General features: G+C 43.3%; 2 protein-coding genes across 7 annotated transcripts in view; one reads left to right on the top strand and one right to left on the bottom strand.

The window, feature by feature from the left end:
* The first annotated feature begins 42 nt into the window (after positions 1-42).
* Positions 43-17,122, top strand: LOC107159337 (neuferricin). 2 transcript variants are annotated; one of them, XM_048798402.1, is made up of 4 exons: positions 43-224; positions 6,285-6,425; positions 9,110-9,296; positions 11,455-17,122. In XM_048798402.1, the coding sequence occupies exons 2-4, from the start codon at positions 6,371-6,373 to the stop codon at positions 11,669-11,671; spliced, it is 459 nt and encodes a 152-aa protein (XP_048654359.1). In that variant the 5' UTR covers positions 43-224; positions 6,285-6,370; the 3' UTR covers positions 11,672-17,122. The 2 variants fall into 2 exon arrangements, with proteins under 2 accessions (XP_048654359.1, XP_015361376.1); XM_015505890.2 differs by having other exon boundaries at positions 134-654.
* Positions 17,028-21,382, bottom strand: part of Ankfy1 (ankyrin repeat and FYVE domain containing 1) — a 92,218-nt gene continuing 87,863 nt past the window's right edge. For all 5 annotated transcript variants that reach the window (XM_015505939.2, XM_015505940.2, XM_048798400.1 and 2 more), the window contains one exon: positions 17,028-21,085. In XM_015505939.2, the coding sequence (XP_015361425.1) occupies positions 20,953-21,085 (133 nt within the window). In that variant the 3' untranslated portion in view covers positions 17,028-20,952. The remainder of the gene's footprint in view (positions 21,086-21,382) is intronic.

The raw sequence follows: 21,382 nt of genomic DNA, 5'->3' as shown, positions 1-21,382 counted from the left end.
GCCGTTAAGCGACTCTACCAACTCACGACAGTTAGACAAGGACAGCTTCAGCAAAGGGTAGAATCCTGATTTCCTAGAAGACGCGTCTGTCAAGACATTACGTCATCCCGCAGCCTCCTCTACCGCCATCTTTGTTGGGGGCGGATAGCCTATAATCAGAGGGTCTTCCGCTGCTGTTCTACATTCTCGCCATCCCTTTACGTTCCCAAGCTATATTTTAAAAAGTATGAGAAAGAGTCGGAACCAAGTAATAAGCTTTTCGCACAAGAATTTTAAAGTGTGTGTGTGTGTGTGTGTGTGTGTGTGTGTGTCGCGCCAGTGACGTCATGGACGCGTCTCTGCCATCTTAATTGTGGTTAGAGGGGCGGCAACTTCGTAAGTGCGGTGTGGGTGCGGCTGTCTAGATGCAGAGCACCTGCGGGCGTGGACTCTTGCTGAGCCTGGCTGTGGTGGCGGCGGCAGTGTTGGCAGCACGACTAATGGGCTGGTGGGGTCCCCGCGCCGTCTTTCGCCTTTTCATACCCGAGGAGCTGGCCCGGTACCGCGGCAGGCCAGGGGATCCGGGCCTTTACTTGGCATTGCTCGGCCGCGTCTACGACGTGTCCTCTGGCCGAAGGCACTACGAGCCTGGGGCACACTATAGCGGCTTTGCAGGTATAAGCGAGGCTGCTCATTCCTTTTCTTCCTGCGGGGGGGACCGGCGTCGTTCGTTCATTCATTTTTTTCAACTGTTTCTGCCCACCCCCACGTTCGTCAGACCGCGGTGGCGAACCAGCCGCTCCATCTGTTTGGTCTCTGGCGAAACTATAGCCACCTATTATCGACCTGTACCCTCCCTGTTCACCGTTGTTCGTGACTTAGGTTTGAGAAACATGTTTTATATCTCTTTGGTTACCCACTTTGGGAAACGGGGGGGATACCTGCTTTGTGCCAGGTTTAATGCAGGGCGCTCAGGACACAGAGATGAATGAGATCCTCTTCCCTGCCCTCAGAAATCTATTAATTTCAGCCTCCTCTCTATGTCCCGACTCTAAGTAAGTTTTCTTGTTACCCCACGTTTTCCCTAGAAGTAGCACCTTTGGTTTGTGTCATTCTTACTTCCACTGCAGATGCACTTGTCTGCCTATCTTTAAAAAGATGAGGTTAGGGGCTGGATTGTGGCTCAGTGGTAGAGTGCTCTCCTAGTATGCATGAGGCACTGGGTTTAATCCTCAGCACCACGTAAAATAAAGATATTGTGTCCACCTAAAACTAAGAAATAAATATTAAAAAAGATACCTATTTATAAAAAAAAGATTATGGGGTTAGGTCATAGGAAAGAGGTCTGGTCACTTTAACAGTTCTTTAATACTTAGAATAAACTTCACCTCTTGAGTAATTTCGGATTGCAGGTGCACATCTTAATTCCAAATTACTCGGGAGTTGAGGATTGCAAGTTTGAAGCCAGCCTGGGCAACCAGGCAGCCTGTCTCAAACAATAATAACGAGGGCAATGACAAAACCTTGTAATAAAGCTGTGCATGTTAGGCTCCTAAGAATCTTGTCAAGTTTTTCCTGCTGTCACTATTTTACATCTGAGGAGATTGAAGAAGATTTGCCAAACAGCCCTCACAAATAAACACTGACAGAACGTGAGTCAGGTCAACCAGCCTAGTGTTTTTTGTTTGTTTTTTAATAATTTTTTACACTTTATTTTTTAAAAATATTTTATTGTAGTTGTTGGTGGCCCTTTATTTATTTTTTTATATGGTGCTGAGAATCAAACTCAGTGCATCACACATGCTAGGCAAGTGCTCTACCATTGAGCCACAACCCCAGCCCTATACTTTATTTTATTTATCTTTATGTGGTGCTGAGGATCGAACCCAGGGCCTCGAGTGAGGCCTTTGAGCCACAATCCCAGCCCTGCAGCCTAGTGTTTTGGAGGGTATTTCTTAACTAGACCCAGGGACAGTTCACCTGCCAAAATTTAAAAGGAAAAATAAAATACAAAGGAAAACGTAGGGAAAGCCTAAGACAAGTAACTACACTGATATTAAATTAGCATCTTCCACTTGTCATTATCTTAGAGGAACTGGGAAGCTGCCTCTGGCCCTTACATACAAATCACTTCCTTCTCTCCAAGCTCAGCACACATTCCAGCAAGGGGCGCATCTTATCCAGGGGCTACCTAGCAGAGCTGTTTTTTATTTTTATTTATTTATTTTTTTTTTTTGAGAATTTTTAGTATTTATTTTTTAGTTTTCGGGGGACACAACATCTTTGTTTGTATATGGTGCTGAGGATCGAACCGGGGCTGCACACACGCCAGGCGAGCGCGCTACCGCTTGAGCCACATCCCCAGCCCCGCTGTTTTTTATTTTGTACTTGCCAGTTGAGAGCACTTTTTGGTACACTGTCCTGCTACATGCTAATTCACTTGTTATGGATGTCTGCATAAGTATGGGCAAAAAACCCTTTCATTTCTGAGGTGATTTTTTTCTTTTGCACTGAGCTCTACTGAGTTCCTGTTTGCCTGATATTCATTAAATATCCATCTATTGATTGCTACCATGTTTTCTACCTTACAGTAGATCCTGAGGATTAAGAAATTAGATGCCCACATAGTCTAGTAGGCAATGAGACATATTCATTTATTCATTATTGTTTATTTACTATATTTTTATTGATATGATCCACAGAAAATATGTCCCTTTCAGTGGGGGTTTTTTAAGTTAGAAACTCGTGCAAACATCACTAATTCCAGAACATTTTTACCACCCAAAAAGAAAATCCATATCCATTAGCAGTCATACTCTGTTCCCTCGTGCCCCCACTCCTGGCAGCCCCCACTCCTGGCAACCCCTACCTACTTTGTTTCTGTACATTGACCTATTCTATGCATTTCATGTAAATAGAATCATATATGTTGTCTTTTTTGCTTGGCTTCTTTTACTTAGGGTAATGTTTTCAAGTTTCATCCGTAATGTATCATTGTGTATCCATACATCATCCCTTTTTCTAGATAAATAATATTCCTCAGTATTGATATGCCATATTTTATCTATGACGAACTTTTTGGATTGTTTCTCCTTTTTTGTCTAGGACAGTTATGTGCAGCATGCGTAGGCACATTTGAATATAAGATGTTGTGTGAATGTATGTTTTTAGTTTTCTTGGGTATATACCAAGAAGCAGAATAGCTATTATGATAAATCTGTTTAACTTTTCTGTAAACTGCCAAATATGCAATGGCTGCACCATTGTATAATCCCACCAGGAATAAATTTGTTTCAGTTTCTCCACATTCTCACCAAAATTCTTTAAGTCTTTTTTACTATAGTCATTCTAGTGAGTTTGAAGCAGTATCTCACTGAGATCTTGATTATTTGCATTTCCCTAATAGTTAACAGTGTTAAGCTATGAACTTGATGAGCAATTGTGTATCTTTGGAGAAAGGTCTATTCAAATCCTTTGTTTTTCAACTGTATTGTATTGATTTTTGAATTGTAAGAGTTCTTTATATTATGGCTGCTAGACTTTTATCAGATATATGATTTGTAAGTGTATTCTCCCATTCTGTAGGTTATCTTTTCATTTAAAAAATATTTATTTTTTGGCAATCCTGAAGATCAAATCAAGGGCCTTCTTCATGCTAGGCAAGTGCTTTCCTTTGGAGCGACACTCCAGCCCCTTCATTTTCTTGATCATGACTTTTGATATATAAAAGTTTTAAATTTTGATCAAATTCAATTTATCTATTTCCTTTGATTGTGCTTTTGATATCCTGTTTTTTTTTAAAGAGAGAGTGAATGAGAGAGAGAGAGAGAATTTTTTTAATATTTATTTTTTAGTTATCAGCGGACACAACATCTTTGTTTGTATGTGGTGCTGAGGATCGAACCTGGGCCACACGCATGCCAGGCGAGCGCGCTACCACGCGTGGGCTACATCCCCAGCCCCTGCTTTTGATATCCTAAGAAATCATTGCCCAGTTAAGATCACAAAGATTTACATCTGTTTTATTCCAAGAGCTTTATATTTTTAACTGAAAAATTCAAATCTTTGATCTATTGATGTTGGGAGCCACAACCAAGTCAAGGTGGCGCCTGGCATTTTGCCAGAAGGAGTGGTTGAGAGGCAATGCCAGCGAGCCATTAGGATGATGATGGTTAAGTTAAGCTGTGTATGGTTATTGGGATAATGACTGATTGCTGTAACTGGATGATGCTAAATTGAGGCAAGCTGTGTGTTCAGTTGTGTATATGAACCCCTGCTGTCCGGCAATAAGGCGGCTCCTGCTACCTCCGCTGCCTGCTACTTTTGAGTTCCCGTTGAGTTCTCTCGGAATTTCGGTGGAGTTCCGGTTGTGTTCCCGTGGGTTCGGACAATAAAGTAGTTCCTGTTTGAACCTACAAGTGGCTCGTGACCTCCCGGTTATTTCATGCCCAGCCAGACTGCGGCATATTTTAAGTTAATTTTGTATATGGTATGAAGTAGGGGTCCAATTTCATTCTTTTGCTTGTGGCTCTTCACATGTTCCAGCACCCATTTGTTGAAAAGACTGTTCTTTTCCTTTGAATTGTCTGGGCACCTTTGTTAACAATCAGTTGGCTTTAAATGTATAGATTTCCAAGTTCAACAGTGAGGTGCTAAGAAACTCAGTGAGACCCTGTCTCTAAATAAAATACAAAAATGGGCTTGGGATGTGGCTCAGTGGACAAGTGCTCCTAAGTCCAATCCCCAATACCAAAAAAAGAAAATGTATAGATTTCATTCAGTCCATAGCTATTGGGAACTTGACTCAAGATTAGGCACTATACCAGACACTGGAGAATCAATATTAAATGAGGTTGGGTGTTCTTTTCCTTGATAAATGTACAGGCTAGTAATAGAAAAGACAAGACATTAAGTGAATTATGCAATTAATGAATTATTTTGTGATAATCATTAAAAAAGACTAGTTTTATCAGGGACCCTAACCTAGCTGAGGAGGAGAGAAAGACAAAGAAAAAGCATGCGCGCATGCATGCATATAGTGAATAATGTAGAAAGTGGTGAGGCCAGATGGGCAGTCATTGGTGCAGGGCAGCCATTGGTGCATGACATGTTAAGAACTTTGGACAGGGCTGGGGATGTGGCTCAAGCGGTAGCGCGCCCGCCTGGCATGCTTGCGGCCTGGGTTCGATCCTCAGCACCACATACAAAGATGTTGTGTCTACCAAAAACTAAAAAATAAACACTAAAAATATTCTCTCTCTCTCTCTTTAAAAAAAAAAAAAAAGAAAAAAACTTTGGACATTGCCATAGGACAAAGGAAAGTTATTCAGGATATTTTTGGGGGGGGGGGGCGGGGCAGAGGAATGACATGATGAATTCATGTTTAAAATATCATTCTTGGGTTGGGGATGTAGCTTAGTGGTAGAATGCTTGCCTAGCATGTGCAAGGCCCTGGGTTTGATCCATAGCACTGCAAAAAAAGAAAGTCTAAGTGTTATATGGAGAATATATTCGTGGGGCAAGAACGAATGTGGAAAAATCTGCTAGGTGTCTGCTGTGACAGTTTAGATGTGAGCTGATGGCAGCCTGGGCTTGCTTGGTGGCATGTGGAGACAAGTAGATACAAGAACTTTTTTGGAAGGAAAAATAGGACTTGGGCACTGAGTACTTGTGAGGGGTGAAGGAGGTGTCAAGGATCACATTCCTGGAATGGTTGACATTTACTGAGATAGGAAAAACTAGAGAAGGTGCAGGTTTCCTGGGGTAGGAGTTGCTGATGACTATTAGTTCACTGTGAACATTTTGAACTTGTGATGTCTGTAAGATGACTGAGTGACGGTGAGTAGGTAGTTGGATATATAGGTCTGGTACCCAAGAGAGGTCTAAACTAAAGATACATCTTTGGTGATCTTTGACACCAAAAGATGTCATACATCTTTGACATACATGTAGAATTTGAAAACAGAAGCATGAATAAGGTTGTCAAGTGAGAGGGTGTAGACAATAATCATTCCCTGAGGCTTGTGACAGGAGCTAAAAAAAGAGGAAGAAAACCAGGAAGTTAGCATCATGGAAGCCAAAGGAAGTGGTCAGCTGTATTAAATGTTACTGAAAGTAAATGAAAGAATGTGCCAAATGTCAAAGAAATGTATTTTCCAGATTCCGGGGTGTCTATCACAGAGGAGGGGGATTACATTTCCTGGAGAATGGAGGTTATCAGGACAATCTTTTTTGAAAAGAAATTTTTAAGTTCATACAGTGTTGGTAATTTACAACTGAATCTGTTGGAAACTTCTCTCCTGCAGGCCGAGATGCATCCAGAGCATTTGTGACTGGAGACTACACTGAAGCAGGCCTTGTGGATGATGTAATTGATCTGTCCTTCTCTGAGATGCTGATACTTCAAAATTGGCTTTTATTCTATGAGAAGAATTATGTTTTTGTTGGTGGGTAGTCCACAGGTCATTTCCATAGATTTCACTTGGTTGTTCTGCAGAGTTTTTCAAAAGGCCAGATTTATTTATGAATTGGGCTAAAGGTTAAAATATGAAAAATTATATATATATATATATTAATATTTTAATGTAGTTCAGTGTGGAGTTCTTGCTTAGCATGCATGAGACCATGTGTTTCATCCCCAGCATCCTCCCACCCCCAAATCTGAAAACCAGCTCCGGATTTTTCACTTTAAACTCTGGTTATTAGTGTGGCAGTGAGCCCCTGATGGAGATGGATGGGCATCTGTTTTTATCACAGTCATGGAAGAAGATTGCCAAACCATTTGCCTTGGCCTCAGCTGCCCAAAGCCGATGAGTGCCTGTCCCATTCTTGAACTAAGCCAGCTCCAGGAGGGCAGCTTCACTGTCTCACTCTTTTCCAGGCATCTAGCTTCAGCATACAGCCCGGAAGCTTGAAGTCTAAATTGGTGTGCAGTTTGATAGTACCTTTTTATTTTGCTCTCTAAGGAGACCCAAAATCTTGAGTGAACTGTCTCCAGGGTGGAATTTATGCTAATCAGACATTTTTTAGCTGGATGTGAGGCACACACCTGTAATCTCAGCAACTCAGGAGGCTAAGACAGGAGGATCACAGGTTCAAGGCCAGCTTCAGCAACTTAGTGAGACCCTGTCTCAAAAAAATAAAAAGGGCTGGGGATGTAGCTCAGCAGTAAAGAACCCCTGGTTTTTTCCACCAGTACCAATGATTGAATGAAAGAAGGAGTGAATATTTGTTAAACGCAATTGTGTAAGGTATGGCACCTGCTACTTACTGGTGATACATGAGGGAACTCATCTCAAATGAAAAGATAACTAACAGTGTCCTAAGACACTGCTAACAATAGATTCCTTCAAAGGCACTGAGAGCTGGGAAGGCTAAGAAATTTGTATTTTAGGAAGCCATTCTAGGGTTTTAAATAGGCATAGAAATGACATGGTAAGATGCATGTTTATTTATCTATCTGTTTTGTCTATCAATCCATTCATCTTGGGTGTTGAACCCAGGGTATTCTATCATTGAACTAAATCCTCAGTCTATTTTATTTTTCATTTTGATACGCAGTCTCATTAAGTAGCCATCCCTGACCTTATGATCCTTCTGCCTTGGCCTCCCAAGTAGCTGGGATTGCAAGTGTGCTCTGCCATGCCAGGCTCAATTCATGTTTTGTCCAAATGCTTTGTGGATAAAGAACTGTAGGGGGGCCTGAGATGACACAGAGACTTCTTGGGAGGCTATTGTCACAGTCTGTGGTTTGGTTTAAGATGGTAGTGGTGGAAATGGAAAGGAATGGACAGAATTGAGATATGTTTTAGAAGTAGGATTGACAAGATTCACTAATGGATTAGACATAAATTAAGGGAAGTATATATTTGGATGTGAAAGACGGGGAGTCAGAGAGATCCAAGGCTCCTCATCCAAATAACAGAGGCCAGAAGTGACATAAAAAGATTTGAGGAAGTCAGAGAGGGATTGGACTTGACATGAACAGAATCCTGAACATGTAGAATATACATGCCAGTGGAATCTGAGTCAGTTCTTGGTGACTGCAGAGGTAGGACACACACAGCTGGGGACAGGCAACACATAATACCACCTATGTAATCAAACCTTACAGAAGTGCTTTCTGTTGTTTCCCTTGCCCCGTGACAGAAGCTGGCTGTGATGGCCATTTTTACCTCAAGACTTGGACACATTAGGACCCTGCACCCAAGGAGAACTGATCTGTTTTGGTTCTGGCCTGTAGGCTGCAGACCACTTGCTAGCTGCTGCCATAGTTTGGACTTTAATTTTGAGAGGCATTTTAAATGAAAACCAGTTTCCAGTCATGTCCACTGAAAGCCTGAGCCATTGAAGGGGAGAAAGTGGGCATCAGGCCAGACTTCTTACTAGCTTCATAGCCTTCCCTAGTTGCTGGATCTCCTAATTTCTGTCTTATAGATATGAAAACAATTATTTCCCTCAGATAGGTTGCTATGGGGATTTTAAACTGTTGGTGAAGTGCTGATACAAAGTAAGTATATATAAGTATATATAAGTATATAGCATAGTGTCTGATACAAAGTAAATGCTCAGTAAATAACTTGTAAATAGTTTGATTTGAGCAGAATTGAGTTACACAAATGTAAACCAATAAGCTATTCATTCAAACATTTGTTGAATACCTACTGTGTGCCCTAAGCTTTGTAAAGCATTAGTAAATGAATCACACAATGTTCTACCTTCAGAGAACCGATGTCTGGAGGCAAGAAAGATTCAGGAATTTCTGCACTGGAGGATAGTTCAGACAGAACAGGGATGCTTATATATGGAGTCTTGTAGGATGCTGACAGAGACTGAGAAGGCACCAAAAGTCCTTCCAGGGCTGTGGTGTAGCTCAGTGGTAGAGAGCTTGCCTAGCATGTGCAAAACATGGAGTTTGATCCCCAGCACTACATTCACACATATGCACATACATGCGTGCACTCGCACAAAGTGTCTCTAGTACAAGTTCTCAATAAGCAAGTACCCAACAGGCTATTGTAGTGCACTGAATTCCAAACCCCTGGGAACTTGAGCTTGATTCCAATGGCTCAGCATCTGTTCATGCTTCTCCCCAACTTTTACTCTGACTTCAGCTCTCCTGTTACCACAGGAAGGGTGATAGGAAGGTTCTATGGAGAAGATGGGCAGCCAACCCCAGAACTGATTCAGGTGGAAGCCATGATGGTCAAAGGCCTGGAGGCAAATAAACGGGAACAGAAAGAGAAGCAGAAGTTCCCACCCTGCAATGCTGAGTGGAGTGCCACCAAGGGTAGCCGGTTCTGGTGTTCCCAAAAGAGGTAAACCAGCTTCTGCTCCCTTCCATCTCTTATCCAAATCAAACTTCTAGGCTGTCCTGCCTGCATTGTTCAGGGAATCCATGAATTGTTAACCCAGGGAACTTTTTCAAAATACATGTGCTGTATAATAGTGACTCAACTTTGGTTGCATGTTAGATCTTCTGGGGAAATTTTAAAAAATGACTGATGGTGGGATCTTCTTCCAAATGATTGAGTAACACTAGGATTCAGACTTGGATCTGAGATTTGAGTATCTCCCACTGTCCCCTGCCCCAAGACCCTGGGGGTCTGGCAGTGAGGAGCAGGCATGAGTATTGTTTCTCAATTGCTTTGACACATTCAGCCAACTATGATTTGGGTTTCTTGTCTGCCAGTGCACATTATTCCTGCCTGCTGGAGAAAAGGATGGGAAGATGGCCCATGCCATGATGCCCTTTAAAGGCACTGCACATTCTGAGTAATTCCAGGAGGTACAGGCTAGATGGAAAAGTCTTTCCCTGCAAGAACAAAGTGAGGTGAGCCTGATTAGAAATGATGCCACAGAGATTGTTCCGGGTTGGTTTGGGAAGCTGGAGAAACTGGTGTTTTTACTACTTTAATCATGAGGCCAGCCAGACTTGAGGTTCAACTCAAGACTCTCAAATTGCCTTTAGCTTTACTAAAGGGACAAAGGAAACCAGAAACTGGACAAACTTTCTAGCCTCAAAGACCTCAAAATGAGTCCAGTTCTCACTGAAAAGGGACAGGGACTGTTGGGGGGAGTTCACATCCCTAAGTGCTAAACTGTGTAGATTCACCCTCTTCTGCAGGGCAGGTGGCTCATTGTGTGGACAAGAGCAAGCAGTCAAAGCTATCAGTTTTCCCTAGACCCTGCTACTATATCATCACCCATTAGAGGAGCGGGGTAAAGGAAGGTGCAGGAAGGAAAGGCCTTTCTCTCCTGAACACCATTTTTGAAGATTCAGCTTCTCTAGTGTCATGGGTCATGTGAGAACCTGGCCTTTGCACTTTAGGGGGAGGAGCTGGGATCTGAGTGGGCTTTCCTGGGGCACAAGTTCAAATGCAGGTGGCCTGAGAACACTTGGCTGCCATAGGTCATCCCATGGGCCTATGGAGTACATTTAGATGCTTGCCTGTGCTCTGCTGGAAAGCCTGCCTCCCTTTCCCTCCTGTCTGTCTCCTGAACCCTGCCTTGCTTTCAGGACTGAGCTGCTCAAGTGAATGTGGGGGCCCTATCCCTGAGCCTCAGCCCAGTTTGTTGTTTTTGAGAGAAATGTGTGTCTCTGAGAGAAATGAGCTCTGAAGATAGGACTCAGATATGGAGTAAGGATCACCAGTGGAATGGATGGCTAGGTGGGAAGGAGGTATTTGGGGCCCCAACAACCTTGTTCTTAGGTAAGCTACAAGTGGGATGGTTTCTAACTGGGTAGGAGTTTTTCTGACAGCAAGTAATCCTGGTCCCAGGCACTGGAACATATATGAGGTGTCAATTCTAAGAATCTCATTTTCCTTTCGCAAGACCTCTGAGTCCACAAGACACAGAACTCGGTACCCTAACATGAGTTAGGTCTCTGTCTAGGACAGGAGGTTGCCAGACTATGTTGGGCCGAGCTGAATCCTCTTATCTCTGAAGCCTGGTGCCATCAAGAGCTAGGCCTATACAAGGACAGCTGGCAACAACTCTTGATGTGAGTGGCTCCCAGAGAAGGCTGACTTAGCTGGCCAAGACCTACCAAGTTGCCCAATTCCCACCAAGTTCCCAGGCCCTAAAGTTAAGATGTCCTGCACTGGGATAGAATGGGGACTAGAGAAGAGAAGCTTACATGCCCAAAGGTGGGATCCTTTCCCAGCTGTCAGCATCCTACAGGGAAGAGGTGCTGCCTTTTTCAAAGGCACTAAGCAACAGCCAAAGAGCAGTGAAAGGGACAATGGGCACTGTCTTTGACCCCGAGAAAGTGGTGTTGGTGCCATGCAGGGGAAGCTGGAGGAATTCAGGAGAGCAAGAAGGCTTGGGCTGAATGTTGCAGAATGCAGTTTGGGATAGCGCTAAGGTAGGAAGTGGAATGTCTTCTCTTTTTCATAAGTTCTCACTGGCTACTTCCTTTGCTCTTTGTCACAGAAAAACTCACTAAGGAGACCTCTTTTTTTCTGTCCATAGTGGAGGTGTGAGCAGAGACTGGATTGGCGTCCCCAGAAAGCTATATAAGCCAGGAGCCAAGGAACCCCGCTGTGTTTGTGTGAGAACAACCGGCCCCCCTAGTGACCAGCTGCCTGACAACCCTACACACACAAATCGTGGGGACTTGGATGACCCCAACTTGGGGGAATACACAGGCTGCCCGCCTCTGGCCATCACATGCTCCTTCCCACTCTAAGCTGACACCCTGAATCTTGATAACACAGGGAACCCTGCCGAGAACTTACGCTCCTGTGTCCTAGGATGGCCCCTGGCATGAGACAGAAAGGTCTTGAAGGAATCTGACCACATCCTGCAAATGTGCCTCACCATGGGCTCCCCATTCTGGTGACAGGCAAGAGATTGGCAGCCAGCCTCATACTTGTCTGCCTGTTCTGACACTATTACCCCTAGGCCTATTTGTGACCTTCCTTCAGAGCCCTCAGAAATTAATGGGCACAGATATGACCAATTCAGAAATAATGGGATAAACAAGGGGAAAGCTCTGAGTTTTCTTTCCTGTGGACTCCCAAGCTGCCTAATCAGCTGCCAGCCTGGGCCCTGCCCATAACCCTAGCTCTGTCAGCATCTGAAGCAGTGGCAGAAAGGGGCAGTGTCTCAGCAGATACAACCCAAGAAACTGTGCACGTTAACAGCACCAGCGGAAGGAAGAACACTTGTGATCACTGACTTTCATGACTTTTCTTCTGACTTCCACCCCAAGGCAAACTTGAATTTACAACCCAAAGCCCGTTGGCTTGATTAGAGCTCCTGCAATAAGCATGGATAATAAAATGGGGTAGGCCAATTCTGGAATTGGAAAGTTTTTGCACATACATGGCTGCAGCAAATCCATGTGTCTCTGAACAAAATAACAATTTAAAGCAAGGATATTCTTTTAAACACTTAAAATCAGGTGTGGTGTGTTTATAATGGGAGAAGTCTGCATAGTGATTGAAAGGTAGTTTTGCTATAAAGTTAAGTGGTTAGCCTAACATCAACATCTAGGCAAGACTGCAAATGTCATTGCAAAGAGCCCTGACTCAAAGTGGCTGGCTTGCAACCTCTCCAGCAGTGTGTATGTCTAACGTCATCTGTAATCACCTACACTTGACAAATTTCATACTCGGTTACCTTTTTTTTTTTTTTTCTTTTTGTGATGCTGGGGATTGAATCCATGGCCTTGTGCATGAGAGGCAAGCACTTTACCAACTGAGTTATAACCCCAGCCCTCTCAGTTATTTCTTGAATTCTTATTAAGTAGATGAGGGCAAGGAATGTTTCTGGTTCACAGATAAGGACATGAAGACTGATGCTGTTACAGGTTGTGGGCTTGCCTTATCTGAGCCTTCCCCTCAGCTCTCTCTCCATCCCCACCCCAGGCCTACCCCACCTAGACCTGTACCTCTTCCTGTCTCTTGCCCTTCCCTTTGAGTATGCATTAAAGAGGTCACTTCTATGACATCACAAATAAAACACTGTCCCTCAACCCCATGGTAGTGGGTAATTATCAAACCTACTTCCTCTTACAGCCAAGCATTTTGAAAGAATAGCTTATACTCAGGATATTTGTTTTTCAACCCTCATTTGCTATGTAGCAGTCACCTGCCTTCTCTACTCAGTAGCAAGATCAATTCTGTACTGGTAAACACCATAGTCACAGTCAATTCTTACCTACCTTGAGCTCTTGACCCTGTTGACCATAAGGTCCTCCATGGAACCCTTTTAGCTTTATCCTGGTTTCCTTTTCTCCCTCTGACTCTTCCTTCTCAGTCTCCTTGAACACCTGGCCTCCTCCATGAACCTCTTTCTACTGGCTCTCCTCCCTCCTATTTCAGCAGCCACTTTTACTGCCAGGCTGTACCTCCAGAATGAGCAGCTTTCCAGTCTTCCCCGTTTTTGATACTGTTTTCATCATTCCACCCACAGCCCTTGTTCTCCAGGAGAGCTGCACCTCCATCTCCACCTGACCCCAAGAAAAAGTCCTGGCAATTGGTCATAGCTCCTTCCTCCCTCCTTCCCACCACTCTCCAAATCCTGCAAGTCCTACTTCCTCAGTTCTCTTGCCATTCCTGTATCTATTCCTGAACTATTCTGGAACTACTGCAGGAGTCCACACTCCTTCCTCCACACTGCTGCAAGTCATCTTTCCTTGCGATGACAGGGCTCACCATACCCCATAGATGTAGAGGACTACATCTATGAGGACTAAGTGCCAGATCTCCAGAACCTGCAAAGGTGGCTTTTCTGTGGCCTATCTCCTTCTAGTCCCTGTATCTCCTGTATCCTCCCATGTACATCTGCTCTCCAGCCTTCCTCTCAAAGTATTATGCCTACAATGCCTTCACACATGTGGTTTCCTCTGCCTAGAACAATATCTTCTCTGCTTTTTTCTTCAAAATCCAGCCTCTCTAGGATGCCTTCATTAACCACTGGCCCAGAGGATGGATTTAAATGCATTTGCCCTAAGTTCCCATAGCACTCTGTTCACTCCCATAAGAATATATCAGTGTGCTTTAGCCATGCATTTCCTATCAGCCTCTTTTCAGTGGGTCACACTCTTTGAGGACAGAAGCACAGGTTCTTCAGCTTTGTACACACATATTCACAGTCCTCAACATGTGGCAAGGGCACAGGGTTAGATCTATTTTGGCAATGAAGCAACTAAGGCCCCCTAAAACTTAAGATGCCAGAGCAATGCAGCTGAGCCTGGAATTTGGTTTTTGACTTCTGATTCAGTGCTATTTCCATTCCGCCACTTTTTTGCATGTCTGCTCTCCCTGGGGCAGAAGCAGAAAGCAGGAGAGCTGAAATTAAGACCTTGTTCTGAGTTTCCCACAGCTCTGAGGTCAGTGCCTGAGGCTCCTTCAATTCCAGGTTAACTGGAAACTAATCACTCCTTTGGTCATTCAGCAAGTACCATTAAGACCTTACTAAGTTCTTATGAAAGCTGGGTGATGTGGTGCAGGCCCTGTAATCCCAGTGGCCTGGAGGCTGAGGCAGGGATTTCTCAAGCCAGCCTCAGCACCTCAGTGAGACCCCATCTCATTAAATAAATTACAAAATAGGGCTAGGGGTGTGGCTCAATGGTTGAGTGTGCCTTGCACCAGAAGAAAAAAGAAAAAAAAATCTTACTAAGGGAGAGGCATTGAATTGCATGAGGATAGGGGAAAGTGAAGATCCTAGCCTCTGGGACTTACTGTATGGTGGAGGAGCCAGAGGCCATTCTTGGGCAGGAGTGCAGGGATAGTGTGAGGGACAAGCCCAGAGATGTGTAGACCTTTCAAAACAAACTGCAAAAGGAGCAAAACAGGTGTCTTTAGTGGACTTTGGCAGAGTCTAGAAGGTGCCTGGTCTCTGACTGAAGCAAAACTTCTGAACCCACGTTCCAGGACAAACTGGCCAGCCTTGGGCACCTGCTCAGTTCCTTGTTCAATGAGAGCTCATTTCTCCTTTGCTGCCAACCACTTACTTAGTGGTAAAGAACTTCCCTCATGTTAGAGCAAATAATTCATGATTCGAAGGGCTCTGTCATAAGCTGGTGATTAATGGAGAAATGCCTCTTCTCTTTCCAGTAAAGGTAACCCTGGGCAAAACTGCAGAGAAGGGCAGTCCCTTCCTGATGGAAGCCACAGAAAGTCCAGCTTAGGCTGAGCACTCAGTTAGATTTGAGGGAAGTAGAAGAAAATGTATTGGGCAACTGTGCCAGGCTGTGCCCTGTGCAAGGAGCTTTGTTCTCATTTAATCTCCATGTCAGCCTTGAGAGGTTTCCATTTTATGGCCCAGAAAAGAGGGATAAAGTTCTCTCCATCTTTTACTAGAGGTAGAATTTCCTTAGCTACCATACCTGCTTCCTACCACAAACAGCCATTATATAGCTGTTATCAATGATTAAAGTAGCCATCAAGTTGACAGAACTGAGCTTTTTTTTTTCCCCCACACCAGTGAACAGTGTCAAAAGAAAAAGGCTGGGCAACTGCTGGCCAACATGTTGAAGGTAATCTCATCACCTGCCTTTCAATTCTGAGAATTCAGTTTGCTATGAACACAAAACTAAGAGGAGTCTGGATTTAAAAAAAAAAATTTTTTAGTTGTAGATGGACACAACAATACTTTTATTATTTATTTATTTATTTATTTATATGGTGCTGAGGATCAAACCCAGTGCCCCACGCATGCAAGGCAAGCAAGCTACCATTGAACACAACGCCAGCCCTAAGTCTGGGTTTTTTAGTGACATCTCAGTCACTGTATAATGAAGCCTGTCAAAACCCCCATCTCATCTCTTGCTTTGCTCTAGGAAAAGCTGGTAACTAAAACCTCAATCCCACAGAAAGGTTGGGGCTGTGTCCCTCTGAGGGCAACCCTGAGCTGGACCCCTCTCCCTTGAGACTGTGCTGTTCTGCTAGAGGCCCCAGATTTGGTCAGGTGGGCAGCAGAGAGAGATTGCAGCCATCAACCTCCTCCAGAGGCCCTAGGGTGAGAACACGAGAACCTGTGCGCTTGGAAGAAAGGAAGGACATATTAATGACTACTGATCATTTTCCTCCGGGCAGACTTGTGAGCTAGGAAAGACTCTGGTCACCTCAATTATATAGACAGGGAAACTTAGGCACAAAATTTATGCAGCTTGCCCAATACTATCAGCGAATCAATGACAAAGCAGAAGTAAAGCCCAGTGCTCTTTCCTGGTTGGGCAAAAACATGAAAGTCAACATCCACCAGGCTGCTAATTGTGCTACACATCAGTGACAGGATGATTATCTTCAAGGACAGCTACTAGAATTACTTGGGATTGTTGGGCATGGTGGCACATACCTGTAATCTCAGCAGCTCAAGAGGCTGAGGCAGGAGGATTGCAAGTTCAAAGCCAGCCTCAGCAACTTAGCAGTCATAAGCAACTTGCAAGACCCTGTCTCAAAAAACAAAAAGGGCTGGGGATGTAGCTCAGTGGTTAAGCACTCCTGGGTTCAATTCCTGGCACAGAAAAAATTATTACTTGGGATTAAGTGGAAGTTCTTAATAGTGCCTATTAACCATAAGAGAATACATTGGAGAATAAGGTGTATCAAAACTGGTTGGAACTGGGGGTTAAGCAAAATGAAAGGTAAAGAAAGGGAATACAATGTTAGTGCAATAAAGTGTTTTGAGGGCCAGGTGAGCTACTAGATTTGTACAGGGGTTTTATGAATCACTAAATCTTAATTTGTAAGCCCCTAAGCCTTCTATAGTTTGCTCTGAAGCCGGTGGTGCCAGACTTCCCTTCAAACCTTGAATGGATCTCCTTGAGTTGCTCCTAAATAATGGAACCAGAGGGGTTATTTTCAGGATCCTTTGAGGAATTTCCATGGGATCAGGAACTGGGATTATGCAACTTCAACCACACCCATTGCCATGCACTGAAAAGTCTGGACCCAGAGCACAGAAGTTCAGGCAGTTGCTTGCTTTCCCTGAAATAGCTACTTTCTGACTTGTTATCACCAGTATGTTTCTGGAAAAATGTTGGAATTCAAATGTTCCTAGAGGATAGCTGTTAAAAGAAATTTATTCACATGTCAAGAGGTTTTTGTTTGTTTTTAATGCTTATTGGTACTTCTGCATTAGAAGTAACTACAAATGTCTTATTAAAGTTTCCACTTGAAATGCACAATTTTACCTCATTTTATTATAAGGAATTGTTACAGAAAATCCAAATATCAGTATTTGAAAAATACATTCCATTACACAGACTCAAAAAAAAAAAAGCCCATAAGCGCCATGGTCCTATATGATGCCATTATCCCACACTGAGCACCACCTCAAATGATGTGGAAGCCAAGGTGATCAACCCAAATGTGTACCTGCAGTTTCTGCCCAGCTACTGCCCTTGCCCTTGGTACCACAGGGTTGTCATGGAACAGCCAACTCCACACATCTACCAAAAAGGCAAGTCATTAGGTCAAGCAGTCTCAAGACTCCTTAGTTACAGAGAACCAATGTTGTCAGTTGTAACAGGTTAATATATTATTTACGCCACACAAAAGAGAAACTGTAAAGATGATGATCTTCCAAAGAAAATGTTTAAGGCATCTACAACTTTTGGGGATTTAAGTGTTTTGTTTATATCTGGTCAGACACTCAGCTCTTCACTAAATCACTGCCACAGGGTGTGAGTGCGGCTTTCAGTGCCTGGGTAACCATTTTCTCTCTGCTGGCTCCTCTCTCCAGCTGGGAGGGGAAGCTCTGGTGCTTCACATGGTTATTCTGGAGCTTTTGTGAAGGAAGCGAGTGTTTCTATGATGGAAGTGTACATTTAATTGTGCATGCCACTGTCACCTGGATGTTTGCTTTGCCTCAGGTCTAAGCATTACATAATTCAGAAGTGTTCTTTTTCTCCGGATGAAGGAAACCTAGTGGAGCTCAGTGATCTTCCTGTTCCCAAGCCTTCCCTCCCCTCCATGCCTGTGGACAAGATTAACATAGGAACAGTTTATTACAATACATGAGACGTGAATAGGGAAGAATAGACCACATGCACACTGAGCTCCACACAGGGGCCCATTCGGGTATAGAGGGCGAAGCTGATCAGGGTGGTCAGAAATGACTGAAGGCTCTGAGGTAGAGGACTGAAGGTCATGTGGACCCCACTCCTTGGAGAGAATGTGGCAGGTGAATTGAGCAATCTAATCCAGCTTCAACTAAATTGGTAATTGGTGTTGACAGTGTACAGGCACAAAACTGCAAAAGGAACACGTGTTCTAATACATCATTCAGTGAGACACCACTGGAAAGATAACTGAAACTAGAGTCCTAAGTGTAGGCACTTAAGTTTGTGGGACATTTTTGTGTTAGAGGATCACGGCAAATTAGTTTAAGCCATTCAATTTATACATATCACATGGTTTGTACCTCTGTCTTAAGTCTGGCAACGATCAAGAGATAGTTACAGAGCTAATTTGGCATTAACAATGTTGAATGATGAAGCAAATTATATTTCAGCAAAGTTTATTCTTCCTGATCTATTCATTCACAATTGGCAACTTTCCAAATGAATAAAATTAAATTTTGCTACTAGTACTCAAGCTACTAATTAAAATTTAACAAGAACAGCTAGGCAGTTTTGTAGTCAAGTCTTGACAGCATGAAGAGCATAAGAGGGACACAGAGTGTGTCTGGTCCTGGCCAGGGCAGTGTATGTTGGGGTCCCACAGGGCAGATACCCTTCAAGGAGCCTGCTGAGTGCAGCCCAGTGAGCAGCAAGCAGTGTGTTAGATTTAGGGAGATTTCCTAAGACTTGGGAAAGAGGCCTATTCTATCACTACATGAATGCACCAGTGCAGAACTCAAAAAATGTTCCCCCGCATCCACGGTTGGTCAGTTTCATTGCTGTCCCTGGACTCTGAATAAAAGCTTGAATCAACACATTTTAAACATGATCTTAAGATTTTAAGTGCAAGTATAGGCGAGACTATTATTGAAACTGGCATGGGAGGGCAAGGGCAGAACAATCCCTGATTGAATTCCTGTCCTTTCCTTTCCACTGTGAACATTAAAAGAACAAGTATGTATGTACCGACCACCTCAATTCATATCTAAATCATAATTATTTTGCTTTCTAAATGTCAAGCTACCTAATGAAGCCCTATGTTCTTGTGGGCCTTTTTAGGCAACAGAAAATGGAAACTGACCACATGCTTAAACATGGTCATTTACCAAAACTTGGTCAAATATTTTATAAAAATTCTGTATGAAATATATCACAGACTGGGTGAAGGGAAATTTTTCTCATTTTTTTAAACATTGTGCACAAGCTCATATTAACATAAAAAGCATATATATCTTATAAATCACAGAAATATTTTTTAAAAGTAGCACTCTGGTTTATCAGCGCATTTTACACACATATTTAGGCAATAGAATGTTTAAATCTACAGCAACATAGAGGACATACCACTATCCAAAGGAGAAACAAACAAAACAGGGATGTTGCAAAATAATACTCAGTCCCTTTTACACATATATCCATACTTCATTAATGCAAAAAAAAAAATGTAGTGGTTATTAAGTGTCTGAAAAAAATCAGTATTTTTGAGATTGTTAATCTCTGAATATAACTATATAGCACATATTGTTCATCTCAGAATTGAATATTATTAAAAAGCAGTGGCAAAAGTTTCTTTTTCAATGTGCATTGTTTAAAAACTGGCCAAACCTTCAAAAGAAAAGGAGTTTAACACCTCAGAGTCAATAGATGTACGTACTAGCAGCAACTAAGGCCCAAATGAGTTCTGGAGGCCTCAATCAGCAATCAAGTCAGAGCCTTCCAAAATGGTTTGCACACACTTGGCCAGGGCCTTCAGCTATTGGCTTTTGGGGCAGGCAAGCTACACAGAACTGGGATCAACAGCACTAACAGCATAACCAGGAAAGGTTTCAGCAAGAAGCATTCATGTCAAGGAGATGGGATCTGCCAGCCTGAGGCTGGAGAAGGCCTTAGAGCTGCAGTCTTGTTGATCCCCCACTCTGGGCACTTGGCCTATATGAATCTCTTGCTCTAAGAGACACTCAGCAGGAGTTTCCTCTAAGATTAGGGTGGGCTGAGGTCTAGCCACAGCTGTACATTAGAATCACTGCTGTGAGGAGAATGTGTGAGTTTATTTTTGATTATGGATTTTTAAATAGGAATCACCAATGATGCAGCTATATAAAAAGTGCGGCACAATAAAAGTGCATTTCCTCCACCACTCACTTAGTGGCAGAGTGACTAAGGACTCCACAGACAGGACGCAGCAAGACGAGAGGATGAGACAGCTGCTAGGAGGTGTCAAGCCGCCACACTGTACTCCTGACACCTGGGCAGCATGAACACTAGTAAAGCTTTCAGTTGTTAAGGCCACGATTTTTCAGCTCTCATCTTTGAACCCTGTTTAGAAAGATTTCACCTTTTTAAAAGGGGCAGCTTGCTAAAAATACAGCTTAGCTTAAAAAAAGAAAAAGAAAAAAAGAAAAGACTTCAGGGTAAGAGGATCCTATTAACTTTATGAAAACACTGCAGAAAAGTCCAGAGCCACTTAACCTAGAGTGAAGCCAGCTTTCATGATACAGCCAGCTTCCCACTCTGTTAGGCTCTGCCTCGTAAGCCAGCCCAGGCAGGAAGACTTAGGAATGCTCTGAGATGGACACTAAACTACTGGAGGGAAAATGTTCTCAAAGTGTCCTTGAATGTTGCTAGCAGAATGGGGTCTAATTCCTATCATGTTTACCACTTAGGCTAAATGGCCTGGTCTGATTAGTGAGACATCTAGTGAACTCAATCACAGTCTGACATACTGACAATCATACAGAATTATTCGAAACGGGATCACGGTCTTTAATTGTTCCAGTATTGCCGCAGGAAGACGACTGCCAGCTCCTGCTCTAGGTGGGGGTCCGGTGGGGCAGGCTGGTGAGCAGAGCAGCTGCTGGGGAGGTGATGGGGATGTGGCCTGGGCGTCCTAGGAGCTAAGAGACTCCACCCAGTGTCAGTACATCAAAGCAAATGTTGCAGACTCGCACAGGCTTGTTCAGATCAAACTTTATAATAGGAATTTCCTTGGTAGAACATTTATGGCAAAGCAGACGTCCACAATGCCGACTGTGGAAGCAAAGAAAGGAAGTATGAGAGGGATCCTCACAAAGAGACTGCTGGGCACAGGAACAGACAAGGCTCTGTGGCCAATTCTGCCAATTACCAGCCAAGTTACTCCAATTCATGCATAAGTTTTAGTCCATAAAAACAAAATTCTAGACAATAATTAAGCTCAAGCAATACAGAAGGCTTCATTTAAAGATAATGAGCAGTTCAGCAAACAAAATGGCTCACTTTAATAGGGACAGCTCCTTAGTCCTCTCAGTACAGCAGCCAGCACTCAGGCACATTGTGAGGGCAATA

The sequence above is a fragment of the Marmota marmota genome, unplaced genomic scaffold, assembly GCF_001458135.2.
Source record: "Marmota marmota marmota unplaced genomic scaffold, marMar, whole genome shotgun sequence".
In the NCBI taxonomy this organism is placed as follows: Eukaryota; Metazoa; Chordata; class Mammalia; order Rodentia; family Sciuridae; genus Marmota; species Marmota marmota.
The sequence above is the reverse complement of the archived record's forward strand: the minus strand, read 5'-3'. Positions and strand labels throughout refer to the sequence as shown.